We start from the raw sequence: 20,000 nt of genomic DNA, 5'->3' as shown, positions 1-20,000 counted from the left end.
CCGGTGCGACTCTCCGGCCTCCTCAGCTTAACGAGCACCTTTCAGGCGGAAATCAACACGACGCAACGACTAAACGTTTGATATTTCGGTTTATGATCATCAACACACACGACAGAGGAAACAGCAGATTTATTCATCTGTTACGCAGCAAAACCAGACACCAGCGAACACAGAGCGGCGCCAGTCACGCCGTTATCACGCTCACTAAACGCCGCTGAAGACGTGCGAGGGCTGACGCCGTCTCACGGGGAAATGATTTTAGGGGGAAATTAATCCGAGAGTTCAAAGATACACTCCCTCATGTTGTCATGACGCCTCCCCGAACCCCCCGCACGTCCTCCGGCTCGCCGTTTATGCCTCAGCTTTAAAATATCAACACTGAGCTGAGAGATTTTGTAGATTTGGAGGCGACTGCGACAAAACCAGGAAGCGAACCTGTCGTCTCGGGACTGGGATGTTACGAAGTAGCTGAAAGATTAGATTAGCTTATCTTTTCTGCACAAATCATAGATCCATAACTTATTCACAAAAACAGTTATTGTGTTCTTCACGAGTTATCTGGTTTGCGAATCTCGTTTGCACAAGTTAGTTTTGTCATTATCTCGTCCACACGAGATATTATCTTCTCTGCTAAACGTTCCCATCAGTTATTATCTTGTTTCCTGTGTTCGCACACGTTGACATGTTGTTCACGCAAGATCCATATCTCGTTCGCACAAGATAATAACTTCATAAGATTTACGTCTAATATACTGTGCGAGTTACTATCTTGTGTGCATCGGTTATTATTTCTGTTTATGTTATTTTCTTGTTTACAAAATGTAAATATGTGTAGTACCAGTCACTATCTCGTATACACCGGATCGGAATCTCTGACTTCAATCGCTAAACTCAAAAAAACATTTTCTGTTTGTTTCTTGAACAAACTGAGTTAGCTAGAAATCTCGCCCGCTGGCGGATCGTCACTGAAACAGCAGGAAGTTTTTTTACTTTAAAGACTTTACGTCGGTTTTCACGCTCGCAGTTTTCTGGCCGCCGCCGCCGCCGCCGCAGCGGAGTGCGACAGGCAGCGACACCCAGCAAATACACCCCCAAACACACCTTTAAGCCTTAAGTCCTTCTTAAAGAAACAGTGACTCACATTAAAGGGAAGTGAAGTTGTCTCCAGAGAGCTAAACTCGTCGTGTGAGAACTGTACTGACTGAGAAGTTGTTGGTTTTCCCATTCACTTCAACGCTCAGCTGCGGAGGCTGCCGATTGGTTCCTATGATCTGAGCGTATTAACAGCCACTGTGAGACGAATATTAAAATATTTCTCATTCGACTTTTTATTGATTAACTCCTGCAGGTTTCGACTCAGGCTCAAGGTTCAAAAAGTCACAGAAACGTTTGATGATCAATACTCTTAATAGATGCGTTCATACAATACTATGCAACATATATTCAGAAAAACATTGTTCAATAACACAAACAGTTCAATAAATCAACATCTTTGATAAACAACCAAAAAAAAAAAAAAGCAAAACGATATTTCGATAGTAATGCTGGACGTGATCGGGTTTAACAGATCGTCTTTGCCACAGCGTCTCCTCGCGTCTCGCCGCGCGACTTCCGTGGGAGGCGAGATTTAAGGTAAAGTGCTCCCCAGCGTTGGCGGACTGTAAGCCGGGAGGGGAGTCCCAGGTGTGGGCGACGAAGAGGAAGAGGAAGAGAGGAAGAGCTGTGATAAACAAAAGGAGCCGGACTTCAGAGAACAGGTCTGAGTTTCCAAGAATCAGAAAGAAATGAGGCGACGACAACCGCGCTGACTCGAACCCCCGGACGCCGTGTTTGGGCGCCGGCGTCGCGTTTGGGCGTCGTGTTTGGGCGTTGGCGTCGCGTTTGGGCGCCAGCGTCGCGTTTGGGCGTCGTGTTTGGGCGTTGCCGTCGCGTTTGGGAGCCGGCGTCGCGTTTGGGCGCCAGCGTCGCGTTTGGGCGTCGTGTTTGGGCGTCGTGTTTGGGAACAGACGTCGTGTTTATTATTTGGATTCGAACTGTGTTGAAGCTGCATGAACTCGGTGTTATACAACGAGGGTGTTTACGTGCGCGTCCTGGTTATGCGGTTCCCGTGGAAACGTCAGATGCTGGTTTCGGAAACCTGGATTTGGCCTCATCTTGGTTTTGCTAGCTGGAGTAGTCTAACAGAAACCGCGACAGGTAAACACCTGATCCGGGTCTCTGATCGAACTCAGTTGGTACAGAAACGAGTTTCCACCAACTGTATAAATGTTCAGACGCGTCTTCGCCTCACGTGGCGTTGACCGGAGCGACGCCGCTTCCAAGGACTTTGTTTACAGTTTTAAACCGTACGGAAGAAGCCATACAAATAAAGTTTGATCGAATTATTAAACCTTCCAATTGCGTCTTTGCGTTTAAGATTTGCATCGCGCTCAGTCCGACGCCGCCTTCAGATTTCCGTCCCGGTTGATTTGGCGCCGCCGGTGGTTACTGGTGGTAACTGCGGCTGATTTTTAACGAGCAGCTGCAGAAGAAGAACGGCTGGCGTTCACAAACACTCGCTCAGTCTCGTGTGGTTTTCGGCTCCGCGTTAGAAGCTGTTTACATCCACTGTTGATTTTAACGCTGTCAGCTGACGGAGGGTCACATGATGCGAAACCAGCACTTTAATTTGGCTGCTGTGGCTTAAAAAAAAAAGTAAATCAGCTGTTGCTCAGGGGAAGCTAACTCAGAAGGAGGAGGTTTATAAACTCCCACGCTCCGAGGAGTCCAGTGAACACAGCACGCTGTCTGGAGGAAGCTGAGATGAGCGGCAGCAGCTCAGATTTTCCTTAAATAGATGTTTTGGCCTCTTCAGTCTCGGCCGCAGGGAGGAAGTGGCCGGTCGCCACGGCGAGGGGAGGGGGGGGGACGGGACACCGTGACTCAGCGGTTTCCACGGCAACCACTCAGATGGATTTCCCCCATTGAGTTACTGCTGCTGTTACCACACAGTTCAGTCTGAATGAGTCACTTTTTTGGCCTTTTCTAGGTTTTAATGTGTGGGGTTTTTTTAAAATTCCATTTTAAAAAGCGGAGCAGAGATGACGAAAGACAAACTTGTGGTTTTGAGACAGTTTGCAGTTATGGTGAAAGAATTTGCCGAAAATCAAAATCAGTCAATGCTGAAATACTTGCTTGGATTTGTTGCACTGTTGTCCAGCCGGAGACACGCGTTACCGAGTTTTTATTTTTTAATATATTTTTAGACTAAATATCTTCTTTTTTTTTTAAAAAACTAAATAAATGGGATTTCATATTCTTTACCAGAATTATACCTCACAGTGTAGAGAAGGCTTTGAAATAATATATGGAGATACATCTTACAGAAAATGTAATAGGACGGGGAAATGTAATAAAAATGTGAATTTTTGTTTGTTTGTTTAAATACACATAAAATTGTACAGAGTTTGGTGGGTGGGTTACAGTTTTTTCTGGGGGGGGGGATTTAATTTGAATCATCACACATTTAATAAAAGCTCATATCAGGGTTTTTGGGGTTTCTTTGGTTCAAATGGCAGCTGATGAGAAACTCTTTACTTTACAAAGGATTTCTATGCATTTTCTTTCCCACGGCCTCTAAGTCTTAGAAAACTCCACATATCAGGCGACCCAAACTGAAGCCCGGACCCGAAGGTTGAGAAACATCAACGAGCACGCATCTGCCTCCCGCTGTCGACTTCACCGCTTTGCTTCCCTGCTTCAGTTAATCGGGATGTTCGATCAGAAAGGGCAAAAAAAACAAAAAAAACAACAGCGACATCAGGAGAAATCACACAGCAAATCACCCAAAAACAGCAGAAAACTTAAAATAATGGCTGCTTAAAAATGTTCAATTACTCATAATATAAAGCAGTTACACACTTAATACTTGATCTTCCCAACAGATGCAGCATGAAATGTTTTAAACAAGAAATGTTTTAAACAAAAGTCCTGAAAATGTCTCAAGGTGGCCTCTGAAGCGAAAAGTTCACACACACTTCTGTCTTCTTGGGGCCCCAAAATATGCCAGGTCAAGACCCGTTTAGGGCCCCGACCCACAGCTTAAGTAGTCAAACGAACAGAAAGACAACTCTGACATGTAACATTTTTGTAGAAAGTGGAAATACAGAACTTTTACAAAAAAAAGGGTGATTTTCTAATGGGAGTTTTGAACTGTGTCCAGTTCCCTCTGAGAGTTCAGTGAAGCAACGTTTATATTTAAACTGGTGGAATATTAAGACCATGACATCACACACACACACACACACACAATCGGGGGACTTTCCCATCTCCTAAAACAAGAGTCTTTAATCATTCGCACAGGCAGTGAGGCATCGTGGGAGTTGAAGTCCAATGATGTCATCACTGAGGCCTTGTGACCAGTGAACGGGGGGGGGGTGTAATAATCCTTTAGAAGCAGAATACAGATCACAGCTGAGCAGAGTGAAGCATTCTGGGAAATGAAGTCCACTGAGGAAACACAGGTGTTGGGGGGGAGGGGGGGCTCCTGGACTGTAAGGTTTAGAGAGAACTTCCCTATGAATGCTGGGAAATGTAGTCCTTTTTTTGTGACAATTTGAGGCAACAGGTTGAAGCCAAGTTTTCCAGTAATTCTTTCTTAAATACAGACATTCTGTCATTTATCATATATCCTGAAGAGAACGGGATTCTGGGAAATGGAGTCCAGTGATGTCATCCGGCGGTTTGATTTAATACCGACGGCGGAAATCTCTTTATGGTCTGCCCTCTAGTGGTGAATACAAGATCCAGATTTTTTTTAAATTTCATCTTAAATTCGATAATAAAAATGTTTCCTTAATGTCAGAGTTTGAGCTAGTACAACGTGGACGTAGAGGAAGTCTAAAGGCATGCTGGGAGATGTAGTCCTTGACTTCGTGTTGTTGTTTTTCTGGGATCAAATGCAGAGCTGGTGGTTTATTGGACCTGAGACGTGGAAAAACTCCCTCAGCTCAGCAAGATTCTCCGTCTGGACTCATGATTGGATGTTTTTTTTGTTTTTTTTTACTGGTGGCTACTGATTCTCAGTTTTGGCTAGTAGAAAATTCTTGAAATTACATTAAAAAGAGACGAGAAAGGCAGCCACATTTTTTTCCCCCCACTTCTAAAGAAAGTGAGGATCCTCAAAAAAGGGAGATCTGGCTTTTTCCGGGTCGGGACGGCGCCCCCTGCAGCTGGCTGGGGGTGCAGTGCTTTGCTCAAGGACACTTCAGCAGGGCAGGAGGGGAGTCTGGATGCTGGAAAGAGGCTCTTTCAGAGGAGCGTGAAGGTGATTGCGGAGGAAAGAGCAGGTCGGTCAGCTGGTCGAGGTCAGTTTCATGCACTCCTGAAAAACAATAAGCACAAAGTCAGCAACTGCAAACTGGTCTGAAATGCAGCCCAGAGTGCTGTCAGCGCCCCCTACAGGCTGCAGAGGTCATTACAGCCCCCCAAATCTGAACAATGACGGTTTATCTGTTCTTGCCCCGAAGGTGGCGCTAGAGGAAACATCATGGCGTCATTAACATCTAAATCTGATTTCAAGATGTCTCACTCTGGCAGACTTATATTTCCCTCCAGAGACTGGAGACGGGGAAACGAATAACTTTATATCATTAAATTCAAACTTTTTATAATTTAAAAAAAAAAGTAAAAGCAAACAAAAACTAGAAAAAGGTGAAATTAAATGAAGAAAATTTACGTTGAAAAATTGTGAAATGTGAAATATTTTAAGCAGCTTTTGAGCTTTTGAAATGTCTTTGTACGGACGCTCTTATAGGAAATGAAGTGGTAACTAAAGTTTAAGCACTGAAAGCAATAGAAGTGGGAGGTGAAACACCAACAAGAGTGAAAGTGTCAATATTGTTGGTTGTTGGAAGGTGCTATAGAAATAAAGTTTGATTGATTGATTGAATATACTGTAAGTGGAAGTGCTGAAAGGAGTGTCAGTCGAAGTGAACATGTTAAAAAGAGTTGAAGAGCCAGGTAAAATTCAAGCAGTGAAAGGTGCAGAAGTGCTGAATAAAGTTAAAGTGTCAGTTGAAGTTTCAGCGCTGACAGAAGTGTAATGAAATTCAAGAACACAAAGAAAATGGAACAAGTTTGTACAACAAAGCGTTGAAGTGTAAGATGAACTGAAGGTCTTGAAAGGAGCTGAAGTGTAAGTGCTGGAAGAAGTCAAAGTGTTTGTTGAAATGTAGGCACTGTACTCTACTTTGTATTTCATTTATATTATTAAGTATTTTACACTCAGTGGAAATGCTGAAAGGAGTTGAAGTTTTGGTTTATGTGTGAGCGCTGAATGAAGTTGAAGTGTCAGTCGAAGTGAACTGATTAAAAAGGAATTGAAGAATCGGCTGAAGTTCCAGCGCTGAAAGGAGTGCAAGTGACGAAAGGAGTCGAACTTTATGTTTACATGTAAGAGATGAATGAAGTTGAAGTGTCAATTATAGTGAAAGTGCCAGAAGGAGTTGAAATGTGTGTGTGGACATGTATTACTCATGTTGTGGGGACTCGCCTTCCTTTTTGGGGACAAAACGCAAGTCCCCGTAACGTACATCATTAAATTTTAGGGTGAAGACTTGGTTTAAGATCAGGGTTCGGTTAGAGAGGTGGTCTACACCCCGAGGGTGTAGCTCGTGGTTCACGGGTTAAATAAGGCCCGGGTTAGGCTTCAGGGCTGGGGGAATAAAACACTGACAGGGTGAGGCAAGTAGTGGTTATGGTGAGTCTCCAGGAAATGAATGTAAGTCAATGTAATGTCCTCTGAAGTGATGGAAACACGACCGTGTGTGTGTGTGTGTGTGTGTGTGTGTGTGTGTGTGTGTGTGTGTGTGTGTGTGTGTTTGTTTACCAGCTATAACAGGCTGTTCCTGCCGTTCATGTTCGGGCCTTTAGACCTCATCTGTTCCTGAACCGACCCCGACTGTATGCACACACACACACACACACTGTATGCACACACACACACACACACACACACACACACACACACACACACGATCAATACACCTGATTGCCTGTAAACACTCCGTACAAACAGTCACCTACATATCATTAGTTTTGATTTTTCCCCACATTGTTTTAATGTAATTTTAATTATAAAATTAAATAATTTTATTTTTGTATGTGTGTGATTTCTTTGCCAGTCCATTCATCAATTATTCAGTATTAAATGTTTTCAGTGTATTTGTGTTTAATTATATGGAAATAGTACGTATATCTATAACATGTGTACATCTGTAATTTATATATATATATATATATATATCATTGATTAATTATTGAGTTCATTCAGTCAGTTTGTGTGTTTTTGGTAAATTCAGATTCTCTGTTCATCGCTTGAGGAAACGAAGGAAGGAAGCGAGTCAGTGAGGAAGGATACCTGCGACCTTTGACCTCTGACCTCATCAGCGAGCGACGTCGACCTGCTGACTCTGACCAATCAGCATACAGATGATGTCAGCAAACAATTTCAAACTGGTCCGGCTGTTTGATGCCGCTAAGTGTGACCTCAGGTGTCTTTAAGTTTTTATTGTATTTTATGATTTTATTTTATTTTATTTGATTATTTGATTTGATTATTTTATTTTACGATTTGATTTTATTATTTGATTTGATTTTATTATTTGATTTTATTTTATTATTTGATTTTATTTTATTATTTGATTTGATTTGATTTGATTTGATTTGATTTTATTATTTCATTTGATTTGATTTTAATATTTGATTTTATTTGATTTGATTATTTTATTTGATTATTTGATTTGATTTGATTATTTGATTTGATTATTTTATTTTATTTTATTTTATAATTTTATTTTATTTTATTTTATTCGTGTGTTGGTCAGAACTGCAGCTGAACTCGATTTTAACAGACGAGATGTGAGAAGCTAAAATAGAAGCAGGAAGGACGCAGCGCTGTGTGACACTTCCTGACACACACACACACACACACACACACACACACACACACTTCCTGTCTTTGATGGTGCAGCTGCTCCGTCAGTGTCTCCTCTGTCCTCCATGTTGGACTGAAGCCTGATCTGATCTGAAGCTGCAGGCTTTCAGCTGCTTTCTGCTCTTTATTCTTTTCATTTATGTTCATTTATGCTGCGTCTTCCCTTCATTACGAAATGCCGATGATAAGACTCTGAATATGTGCAGTCGACGTGGTCACGTGGTCACAGGTGTTACGTTACGCCACGCGCAGCGCCGGCTCTGCAGGCGTGGACAGGTTCAAAGCCTGCTGGGATTTGTTGAATACTGAACTCATTTTCAGTCTGTTTTCTTGTAACTGCACAGCAGCGGAAACTCGTTTATCTTAACAAATAAGCCAGAAAACTGAGACTGAGTTTCACGCGTCCGCTTCTTTAGAAAATACGCCGAGCGATGAAAGCTAACCAGGAAGTGAGGCGGCACTTTGGTTCTACGTGGTCAAGAAATGAAAGATATTAAGAACAACAGAGTATAAACTAGCATGAGGAAAATATAAGTCAAACTAACGACTCGGTGAGTAAAGCCAGCGTGAGCTGGAGAGGCAGGAAGTGAATAAAATGTCCTGATTTATAAAGCAAATCATTTTAAATCCCGCCCCTTTAAAGGATGACTCAGGCTGTATTCGTAACCGCCTGCTAGAATGTAGCATGTAGCATGTAGCATGTAGCATGCAAACAAAAGCCAAATCTGCAGTTGATAAAAAATGTAACGTAACGTTAGATTTAAGTTCTGTGTTGTTTTCTGATTGGCGGCTCGCTGAGGTTAGCGTTGCCGTCTTCGTGATGTCAGACGTTAGCTTAGCGGGCTCAACCTAAACGTTCTGCAGCATTTAGTAGGCGGCTCCGAATACAGCCTCAGTTTTTATAGATTTTAGACTTATTTTATAAACAGTTTCTATTGGTTTTAAAGAGACAGGTGTAGACAGACAGGTAGACAGACAGGTGTGAAGTCTCACCGGCTGCAGTCCCTCTGCCATCTCTCCGGAGCCGATGTGTGTGAGGTGGATGAAGTTTGTTGGCTCTCCGATCATACTGCGATCAATCTTCCTCCTCTTCTTCTTCTACACACACACACACACACACACACACACACGCAGGTCAACAGACAGTTAAAGGCTGACGGGTTAATGAATGCTTTGTGTCAGCGAGGGTCCTCACAAGTATAGCAGCGTGCGTGTCGATAACCTTCACGTCTCTACACGTCCTCATTGTTCAGTTTCCAACATGTTCGTCAGTTTCACACATGACGCAACAGAAGGAATGAAGAACGAGAACGAACCAGCAGGGAGGAGTTAACCCTTTAACAGCCAGTAAATGCAGGAAGTATTCAGATCCTTTACTCCAGTAAAAGTATGTAAGTATAATCAGGAAAGACGGTGTCGTCCCTCATTCGTCCAGGAGTGATCTATCGTAGAAAAGGTTTCAGTCGTAGTCGTCTGGACGCTGTTTTCAGAATCAAGATGTTTCGGCTCCCATCCGGAAGTCATTCTCAACTGTGAAAATGGTCTGAGACCTCATAAATTTAAGCTACTCTGTGTTGCTTAAGCCCCGCCCTCAGGGAGGAGTCTACCTGAGTATCTGTTGATTAGCTAGTTTCACCTGAAACTGACCTTCTTTTGTTTCCATGATGGTCTTTGAATGGGGTGTCAAGGAAGCCATTTTTGTGAAAAAAGAAAACCCCTCTTTGAACAGAAATGGTGGTCTGAGATTCAATCTGCCCAAAGTTTACCACAGTGTGTTAACACCGTGGTCAAGCCAATCACATGCTAATCAGGTACTTAACAGTGATGAGGGAGGTGCAGCCAGAAAACAATAGGCCTGATTACTGATTACTGGGCCATCATGGAAACTATTAGGTCAGTTTCAGGTGAAACTAGCTAATCAACAGATACTCAGGTAGACTCCTTCCTGAGGGCGGGGCTTATGTAACGCAGAGTAGCTTAAATTTCTGAGTTATCAGACCATTTTCACAATTGAGAATGACTTCCGGATGGGAGCCGAAACGTCTTGATTCTGAAAACAGCGTCCAGACGACTACGACTGAAACCTTTTCTACGATATAATCAAGAAAATGTACTTTCCAGAATAATGGTACTTTAACATAAACCTCTGTGTTGTAACTTTAGTTTCCTTTATAGGCGCCTGATTCTTTCTGATCTAATGTTGTACTTGCATCTCTACCTCAAACTGTTCTGAGCTTCGCTGTCTCATCTTTGACTAATGTTTGATTCTTTTAAAAATAATAAAATCTGAAAAACGCAGCTGACACAACCTTTTTCAGCCCAGAGTAGCGTCTGCAGGTACAGCCCCAAGAACCTGCAGACGCTACTCCCTTGATTCTAGTAGTGTTAGCAGTAACAGCAATATGGCTTGTAGTACTTAGAGTTGTATTATCAGTAGTTCTAGCATTGGCAGTAGTAGCAGTAGTTTATTTAGCAGCAGCTTTTTCAGAATAAAAGCCTCAGACACTAAAGCTCTGTACAGACGAGGCGTTCAGGCTCCAACAGTCCAAAAAACACGAACACATGACTGAACAGCAGAGAGGCTTTAATGAAGTTATGAATCATTGTGATTGGCACTCTGAGCTGCGTTCAGGGACACCCTGAGCTGCGTTCAGGGACACCCTGAGCTGCGTTCAGGGACACTCTGAGCTGCGTTCAGGGACACTCTGAGCTGTGTTCAGGGACACTCTGAGCTGCGTTCAGGGACACTCTGAGCTCTGGCAAACAGCCACTGAAGCCTCATTAAAATCCCATTCTGCTCCCAGAGTCCAGATAATCCTGCTGTGAGGAAACGAGAGCTGATCCAGAACACATCTGAGCCACAATCAGAACAATTTAGATCTGATTTAAGAGGCTTATGTTCCTCAGGATTACTGAGAGCTCTTATGTAACTACAGCAGGACTGAAGTGAGGGGCTGAACGCGGTCAGGTCAAGGGTTTGGGTCCGTTAGATCACAAGACATTCGGTGTGCAGATGTTCCTAGAACGAGCGGCTCTACTGAGACGTTTACTGCTCAGAAACTCTTTATTGTCGGTTTAACTTGAGTCGTCGTCGTGTCGTCAGTGTTTCTGACCCATCAGCATCTCACGGTGGTGGAGGTATTCGCTAGGAAACATCTGTAGCGCCGTCCAATCAGAAGCGATCAGTTATGTAAACAGGAAGTCACTGTAGCATCAGGAGCTAGCATAACTTCCAAACGTCACAGCTTCAGAGGCTGAAAGATGAATCTGTGTAAATGTTTTAGTTTTATTTCTGTCTGCAGACACGCAGAAATCTGTGTTTCAGAGTTAGCAGCATTCATACAGTTTATAATGAGAGGGAAACATGTGACTATGCTAAGCTAACTGACGTTATCTGCTCGCATTGTGTCATTTCAGTGAAATGTAATTTAAAAATCTTCCAGATTGATGTCGTTATTAAACAGCATTTATCAGGTTTCAGGTCAGAGACGTCGGCCGAGCTCCAGATCACCTCTTTCGCTCTGAACGGCTCAGGTGTTAGCATGCTAACGCTAGCTAACAACAGCTCCACCCAGACGCTCACAGGTGAGACGTGAGGCGTTTGTGGGATTCAGTAAACTAATAATACAATGACTATGGGCTGTGGCACCACTCCGACACACCGGATATATATATATATTATAATATTATATCATTATTATTAATGTTAAAATAGAATCATGTGTTTCCATAGTAACAGCTGTATTGATTAAAACTGAGATGGATAATGGGTGGTGTTCAAGATGAAACAGGGTGTTAAAGTGCTCTTAAAATAATACTTATTAAATATTAACTGCTTTAAAAATGCTATTAAACGATGTCCAGGGTTTCCAGACTTTTCCATGACTCTCCAAACCCAGTTTGGATTGTTTCCATGACCTCAAACTTTTCCTCCAGACTCTCAGTCCGAAAACATCCGATTGAGTTTCACATTATTAAATCTTCCAGAGATTTTAATCAGACCGACTTCTCGCCGTCTGGGATTCAAACTCCCTGATATTCCAGGAATTCCAGGACGCGTTGAGTTCACGATGTCAGATTTCACAGACAGCCGTCTGCTGATCCGAGAGCAGTTACACAACGCAACGCTGCGACTGACTGCTGCTCGTCTACAAACACGAGGGAGTGACAGCTCTCCTGGAAACGTCTGTGTTGACCTGATCAACAGATGATCTCCATCATCGTCATCATCATCATCATCATCATCATGTCGTCAGTGAGTCATCAAAGCAGGGGAGCAGGCTGGACTTTCAAAATAAGGGAGGCAGACCTCCAACATGGCAGCCAAACAGCGGTGCAGGAAGCACTCAGGTCCGTTACTGCTGTAAAAGTACTGACACACTCTGAAAACACTCTGCTGCAGTGAAAGTGTGAGAGTGTGATCAGGAAAAAGTGCTTAAAGTATTAAAGCAGTGCAGCGTCCCTCGACATTATTAACAAACATTACAGTTATTACAGTCGTTCAGAGGAAAAGCAGCAGATCTGCACATCTGAGGAGCTGCAGCCAGGAAGGGATTTACAGGAGAAACGACTTCAAACATCAAAACAGCTGCTGATTCATTAAATAATTAACTGATTAATGGACTAATCGTCTCAGCTGAACTCGTTTAAACTGTTGCAGTTTAATTTAAACTCCTCATGTGTTTTTGTGTGTAAAGTAACTGAAGCCGTCAGATAAATGTGGTGGAGTAAAGAGTCCGGTGTTTCCCTCTGAGACTCGGCGGAGGAGAAAGCAGGAAGTGACACGAACAGAAAAGACTCCAGTAAAGTACAAGTACCTCACACGTGTACTTCAGGACAGCGGCTGAGTAAATGTACTCAGTTAAAAAGGCGTTACGTCATCTCTCTGTCTGAACATGCTGAGTTTTCCAGCCGAGCTTCACAAAGGAAGCTCAGTCTAACTTCCCTGAAGTGAAGTCACTGCTGGCATTGAGTGTGTGTGTGTTTATTAAAAGTGTATTGTTGCAGTGCCACAATGGAACAAACAGAAAACGCTATAAATACAGACGGGGGGGGTAACACCGCTGTAACATAACCGAGTCATTACTCTGATAACATCGTCTCTGCATGTTCACCGAGAAGAACAAGTTCTACAGATCACAGTGTTTCAGCCCCTTCCTGTCCGGTGAAAACCTCGGATCAGCTGGGAAACGCGTCGTCGCAGAGCTGAAAACAGGCTGTTTCTCTGATACGTGGTTCTCACAGGACGGCAACGCTGCAAACACGTGATGACCTTATAGACCATGATGCATTGCTGCAGGTTAAACTGCCCAACAGTATATAAAGCAGTTAAAATGAGCTCAACACACACATGAATGCAGCAGGAATATGAATCCAGAAACATCAGATATAATAAACACTGACAGGAAGCGTTTTACTGATAATACTCGCGTACTTTTACTGCAGTGAGGTTTGAACGCAGGACTTTTACTTGGAGTGCTTTCACTGAAGTGAGTGCTTCTGGTCTACAAAGTGTTAAACGACCACAGATCCAGGACTTGAGAGTCCACACCAAAACCGAGAACTGAGCAGCGACTCTCTGTACAAGGAGACAACCGAGTCGTCCTCACTTTCACATCTCGGTGCAAGTTTCTTTGCGCTAAAAACAAACCAAAACCTTCTCAGATCATCAACCATGCAAGTAAAACAACAGGCACCACCCAGTCCTCACTGTCAGGTCTCTACACCCACACAGGAGCCGCCGCCCCCCCAGTAACGCAGTCCGACGCCTCCATCACACGGTCTCTATAAAGACACCCGGCTGCCATTAACATGATAAACAATGAAGGAATAAATACTTTACAGCCAAACTATATGTGTTATATACAGCGGTGTGCAAAAGTGTTCGCCCCCTTCCTGATTTCTTTGCATGTTTGTCACTTTTAAATGTTTCAGATCATCAAACAAATTTAAATATTAGTCAAAGTGGAAACTACATCATTAATAGTGTTTTATCTGTCAGCCTCTCAAAGTCTCTCATTAGCTTCAGATGTGTTGCACATTACAGGTCAGATAACTTAAGTACAAAGTGGATTTACCGGTTGATGATAAGTAAAAGCAAACGCTTGGTTGCAGTTGTTGCTGCTAAGGGTGGAGCAACCAGTTATTAGGTTTAGGGGGCAATCACTTTTTCACACAGGGCCATGTAGGTGATCCAAAACACGCTAGTCCACCTCTGAATGGCTGAAGAAGAACAAAATGAAGACTTTGGAGCGGCCTAGTCAAAGTCTTGACCTGAATCCTATTGAGACGCTGTGGCATGACTTTAAAAAGGCAGTTCATGCTCGAAAACCCTCCAATGTGGCTGAATTACAACAATTCTGCAAAGATGAGTGGACCAAACTTCCTCCACAGCGCTGTAAAAGACTCACTGCAAGTTATCGCAAACGCTTGATTGCAGTTGTTGCTGCTAAGGGTGGAGCAACCAGTTATTAGGTTTAGGGGGCAATCACTTTTTCACACAGGGCCATGTAGGTTTGGGTTTAGTTTTCCCTTAATAATAACAACCTTCATTTAAAAACTGCATTTTCTGTTTACTTGTGTTATCTTTGACTAATATTTAAATTTGTCTGATGATCTGAAACATTTAAGTGACAAACATGCAAAAAAAAAAGAAATCAGGAAGCGGGCAAACACTTTTTCACACCACTGTATTTGTTCTTTTAACTCTGATTTTGTTCCTGTTGGAGTCAAGAGACAAATGTCCATCGCTTCGTGACGGACGGTAAAGTCTTTCTGTCCTCAGAAGCAGGCGGACAAACTGTCATCACCAGACTGACTGACGGGAAGTTTTTCCTTGCCGCTGTGGCCAAGTGCTTGCTCATGACGTGCCAGTCAAGCAAAGCAGCACCTTCAGCGGAAGACTCATCCCCCCACAATGCACCACAGAGCGCCACAGGAAGTCCTTCCTGCCTGTGGCCATCAGACTCTTTAACTCCTCCCTCTAAGTGTCAGTCTGTATGACCCGAAGTCACTAAACTGGACACTGATCATTAACATCTCTGCAATACTTGAATAATTGTGCAATATTCTAGTTTTCAGTAATTTATTGATATTACTCATATGTCTATTCCTGCTGTGCAATATCCTCCGTCTCATCATCTTAATAAGCTACACTTAACTTGGCAGTTCATGCACTATTACTTTATACCATATTATTATCATCAACTGGTAAACCCACTTTGTACTTCACACTTATTTTATTTTATTCTCATACCCACCTGGTACTTCATGTATCTGACCTGTATTATATTTTTGCTTAGTGCTTCTCTTCCTGTGTGCACTGACGTGACAGCTGAGCAGCTGTAACGAAAGAGTTTCCCCTCGGGGATCAATAAAGTATCTCTGATTCTGATCTGTTGGGTCTCTGTAAATAATATCATAAAGAGTTCGGTCCAGACCTGCTCTGTAGGAAAAGCGCAGTGAGATAACTTCTGTTGTGATTTGTATAAATAAAACTGAAGTGAATATTTTATAACTCCTGGTTATTCTGACAAAGACATCTGATGTTTGCAACATTATGTGGAAAGAGGGCGTCGGCCCGCAGGAGGTCAGAGGTCACGGTGAAACAGGAAGAGGAAGTTCTGCCACCTGTTTCCTCTTGTGTAAAATCCAGCAGTTGAGAGATTCGGTAAACCTGAAGAGTTTTCCCACGCTGACACTTCACTACATCACGACCATTTTCAGCAGCCGTGAAGGAAAGTTAAGTTGTCTTTGGAGAGGAAACGTGCTTCGGTAGGTGACGGCCATCTTAGTGTGTTAAATGCTCAACAGTGCGTGCACATCTATCCCTGTGAGGACCAACCGGGGCTCCTCAGCCTCGCTTCATGTCTGTGTTCAGACTCTGAGTCGCTTTTTGAAACTGCAGCGATCTGGCGCTAAGTGTCAGAAAGTGACGATAAGCAGCCAAACTACAATAAGTGACTTCCTGTAGTTTTTACTTTGAAACCCTGTGATGCGGACTTTGATCACGAGGACGTTTAGAGTCTGTGTTTCTGTCAATGAGAGTCCTCACAAGAATGCAAAACAAATGTGTGTGTGTGTGTGTCTCACCGGCGGTGGTTTAGCCACCACGCAGCAGCCCATCTTGTGCCAGAAGTCGCTCATGCCGACGCTCCGCCTGTCCAGCGGCCGGCCGCCGCTCTCTGCTGCCGCCCTGCAGGCCGTGGGGGGGAACTGCAGCCTGCGGGTAATCCTGGGGCATTCAGACAAAAAGCGCACCAGCAGCCGCAACGCAGAGGACCTCCACCCCCAGATGGACCCCGCCGCAGACCGGAGACCGTCCCGGGAAGAAAACAGCAAATAAAAACTGAATATCCACGAGTTCTGAGAGGAAACGAAGCGGAGCCTCAGAAATGCAGGAAGATCAGCGTCAGTTCATCCGAAGTCCTCTGATGGAAAATAACAGCAGCGTCGGGTTTGATCTGCGGACAGAAAGTTACACACGCATTTTTACATCTTTTAGATTTTATTCAAAAAACTTCATACGTTTCGGGGGAATTTTGGTGATTTGATTTCACACGTGTTCGATCTTTTCTGGTCTTTTTAAAATTCCACTTACGCTCACATGGAGATAATAAATGACCTGTCTGTCTGCCTGTCTGTCTCTCTGTCTGTCTGTCTGTCTCTCTGTCTGTCTGTCTGCCTGCCTGCCTGCCTGTCTGTCTGCCTGCCTGTCTGTCTGTCTCTCTGTCTGTCTGTCTGCCTGCCTGTCTGTCTGTCTCTCTGTCTGTCTGTCTGTCTGTCTGTCTGCCTGTCTCTCTGTCTGCCTGTCTGCCTGCCTGTCTGCCTGTCCGTACGTCTGCCTGCCTGTCTGTCTTTACGTCTGTCTGTCTGTCTGTCTGCCTGTCTCTCTGCCTGTCTGTCTGCCTGCCTGTCTGCCTGTCCGTACGTCTGCCTGCCTGTCTGTCTTTACGTCTGTCTGTCTGTCTGTCTGCCTGTCTCTCTGCCTGTCTGTCTGCCTGTCAGTCTGCCTGTCAGTCTGCCTGCCTGTCTTTACGTCTGCCTGTCTCTCTGCCTGTCTGTCTGCCTGTCTGTCTGCCTGTCTGTCTGCCTGCCTGTCTGCCTGTCCGTACGTCTGCCTGCCTGTCTGTCTGCCTGCCTGCCTGTCTGTCTGCCTGTCTGTCTGTCTGCCTGCCTGTCTGCCTGTCCGTACGTCTGCCTGCCTGTCTGTCTGCCTGCCTGTCTGTCTTTACGTCTGTCTGCCCGTTTGCCTGCCTGTCTGTCTACTTGCCTGTCTGCCTGCCCGTCTACCTGCCTGTCTACCTGTCTGCCTGTCTGCCTGCCTGTCTACCTGCCTGTCTGTCTGCCTGCCTGCCTGCCTGCCTGTCTGTCTGTCTGTCTGTCTGCCTGTCTGCCTGCCTGCCTGCCTGCCTGTCTGTCTGCCTGCCTGCCTGTCTACCTGTCTGTCTGCCTGCCTGTCTGCCTGCCTGTCTGTCTACTTGCCTGTCTGCCTGTCTGCCTGCCTGTCTGTCTGCCTGCCTGTCTGTCTGCCTGTCTGCCTGCCTGTCTGTCTACTTGCCTGTCTACCTGCCTGTCTGCCTGCCTGTCTGTCTACTTGCCTGTCTGCCTGTCTGCCTGCCTGTCTGTCTGCCTGCCTGCCTGTCTGCCTGCCTGCCTGTCTACCTGTCTGTCTGCCTGCCTGTCTGCCTGCCTGTCTGTCTACTTGCCTGTCTGCCTGTCTGCCTGCCTGTCTGTCTGCCTGCCTGTCTGTCTGCCTGCCTGTCTGTCTACTTGCCTGTCTGCCTGTCTGCCTGCCTGTCTGCCTGCCTGTCTGTCTGCCTGCCTGTCTGTCTGCCTGTCTGCCTGCCTGTCTGTCTACTTGCCTGTCTACCTGCCTGTCTGCCTGCCTGTCTGTCTACTTGCCTGTCTGCCTGTCTGCCTGCCTGTCTGTCTGCCTGCCTGTCTGTCTGCCTGTCTGCCTGTCTGCCTGCCTGCCTGTCTACCTGTCTGTCTGCCTGCCTGTCTGCCTGCCTGTCTGTCTACTTGCCTGTCTGCCTGTCTGCCTGCCTGTCTGTCTACTTGCCTGTCTGCCTACCTGTCTGTCTGCCTGCCTGTCTGTCTACTTGCCTGTCTACCTGCCTGCCTGCCTGCCTGCCTGTCTCTCTGTCTGCCATGAAACCAACAAACCATCCCCGAGCTGTGATTGGTTTATTGATCGATACGAGTCGACAGACTTTACGCAGATCCAGTGTTGAGTAAAGTCTGAATCCGGTCGTTCATATGTTCGGTCCCTTCATCACGTGGTCCAACAGAGACTAACCCCGTCCTCTGGTACGTCAGTAAAACTGAAAGCTAGAAATATTTTACCTGGAGACATTTTGACTTTTCCTGCCGCGACACGTCGAAATGTCTGCAGGTGAATCGGTTCCTTTGGTTCAGAACAGAGACTTTTATTTTGGAAGGTAAACGAAAGGTTAACGTTTAACAATCGCTTTTTTAAACGAGCGATAAGTAGTCGAGAACATTTCTCAGGTAACGGGCCGAACGCCGACCTTAACGCTCAAACAGCGCTTAAAACTCCAACGTGGTCCTCACAAAGACAGAAGAACAAGAGTCAAGTCTCTCACTGAGCTGCATGGGAACCAAACCTCCGAGACGCCAACAGAGAACACATTCAGCATAAATACTGGGTGTGGTCCAAACACACACACACACACACACACACACACACACACACACACACACACACACACACACACACATAAAGTTTAAATTGAAGAGTTTCTGGATGTTTTGTTCTTGTTGTTTCCAGATGAAACTGATCCCGAGTCTTTAAACTGAACCGCTGGTCAGAGCAGTTTGATGTTCACTGCATCTGTAACTAACCGACCCACAGCTGACCTTTGACCCCGGGTGTAACTAACCCGACCCACAGCTGACCTTTGACCCTGGGTGAGACGTGAACAGCTCTGCTGTTAGCTTTAGCCTCAGTGTGTTAGCATCATCCTCAGAGTGCGACGCTCAGCAGGCCCGTGGGCGCAGTCTGCTCGGATTTGACTGACAGTGAACAAACAGCTCACCAACTGTCATCAGGCCTGATTTAAATCATGCTACATCCTGATTGGTGCATCAGGCAGTTTTCCAACTGCGCCCCGCCCACTTAAAACGAGCGAGCTCACAGAAAAACAATAACGTGTAAATCTCTTTGTGAAGTTCACGCAGGACCCCGTCACACTTAGCGAGAAGCTGTTTACGCGTCGCGCGAGAGAACAGAAGGATCGACAGGTTAGCAACGGTAGCTAAGGAGGGCGGGGCTTAGCAACGTCCGCTTCGTTTACAGGCTGAGATGTTGACGATGATATTTACACTGCTACAGCGAAATTAATCTGCGTGAACGACTCACGTGGCTAGTTAGCTAAACGCTAATTTCAGTCAGTCACAATATTTCTCTGCCTGCCTCCTAACTGTGTTGCTGTGGAGCAGTTTATGCTAAGCTAAGATAGCTTGGACTCCATTTTAAACGCTGCTTTAACAGTGAATCTGGCCTCTCTCTTTGTCTGGTGGGGGTTTCTTCTGCAAACCTCCTCCAGCTGTTTGTCAAAGAGGGAAAGTCAAGGTCCGACTCGACCGGCTGATAAGAAGAGTGTTTCCTGATTACGTAAAGGGGGTTAAACCTCTGCTGCGTTTCTATTTTCAGTTTGCGTCCTGGTCCTGGACTCCTGGAGTCTGTCCAGCACATTTCAGCAGATGATAAAGAAAGAATGTGTGGAGGCCAGAGACACAAGAAACATGTCGCTTCATGCTTTACATCCAGCACACATCAGCGGAAAGGAATGTAAACCTCTCCAGCCTCAGGACTTCAAATCTCACCTGGAGGAGGACAGACCGGGACTTCCTGTCTGAGCTGGATCCACAAAAGTTTAGTTTGCGTTCTGAATTTAACGGTTTCCTTACATTTGACCTCAGCATGATTCGTCCTGAGCGATCTGCGGGAAAAACTAAACAAAAAACAGACTCTCTGAATAAAAACTGCTCCTTAACAAGC

The 20,000-nt window shown here is 44.9% G+C and overlaps 1 protein-coding gene across 1 annotated transcript in view; it reads right to left on the bottom strand.

Moving 5' to 3' along the window:
- Positions 1–1,304: 1,304 nt before the first annotated feature.
- cdc42se1 (CDC42 small effector 1) overlaps positions 1,305–20,000 on the bottom strand; it is a 28,336-nt gene continuing 9,640 nt past the window's right edge. Inside the window, 5 exon segments of the mRNA XM_044172164.1 lie at positions 1,305–5,362; positions 6,869–6,940; positions 8,969–9,073; positions 16,067–16,186; positions 16,188–16,437. Of these exon segments, the coding sequence (XP_044028099.1) occupies positions 6,872–6,940; positions 8,969–9,073; positions 16,067–16,186; positions 16,188–16,217 (324 nt within the window). The 5' untranslated portion in view covers positions 16,218–16,437 and the 3' untranslated portion in view covers positions 1,305–5,362; positions 6,869–6,871.

This window comes from Siniperca chuatsi, linkage group LG17 (genome assembly GCF_020085105.1).
Source record: "Siniperca chuatsi isolate FFG_IHB_CAS linkage group LG17, ASM2008510v1, whole genome shotgun sequence".
Taxonomy (NCBI): Eukaryota; Metazoa; Chordata; class Actinopteri; order Centrarchiformes; family Sinipercidae; genus Siniperca; species Siniperca chuatsi.
The sequence above is the reverse complement of the archived record's forward strand: the minus strand, read 5'-3'. Positions and strand labels throughout refer to the sequence as shown.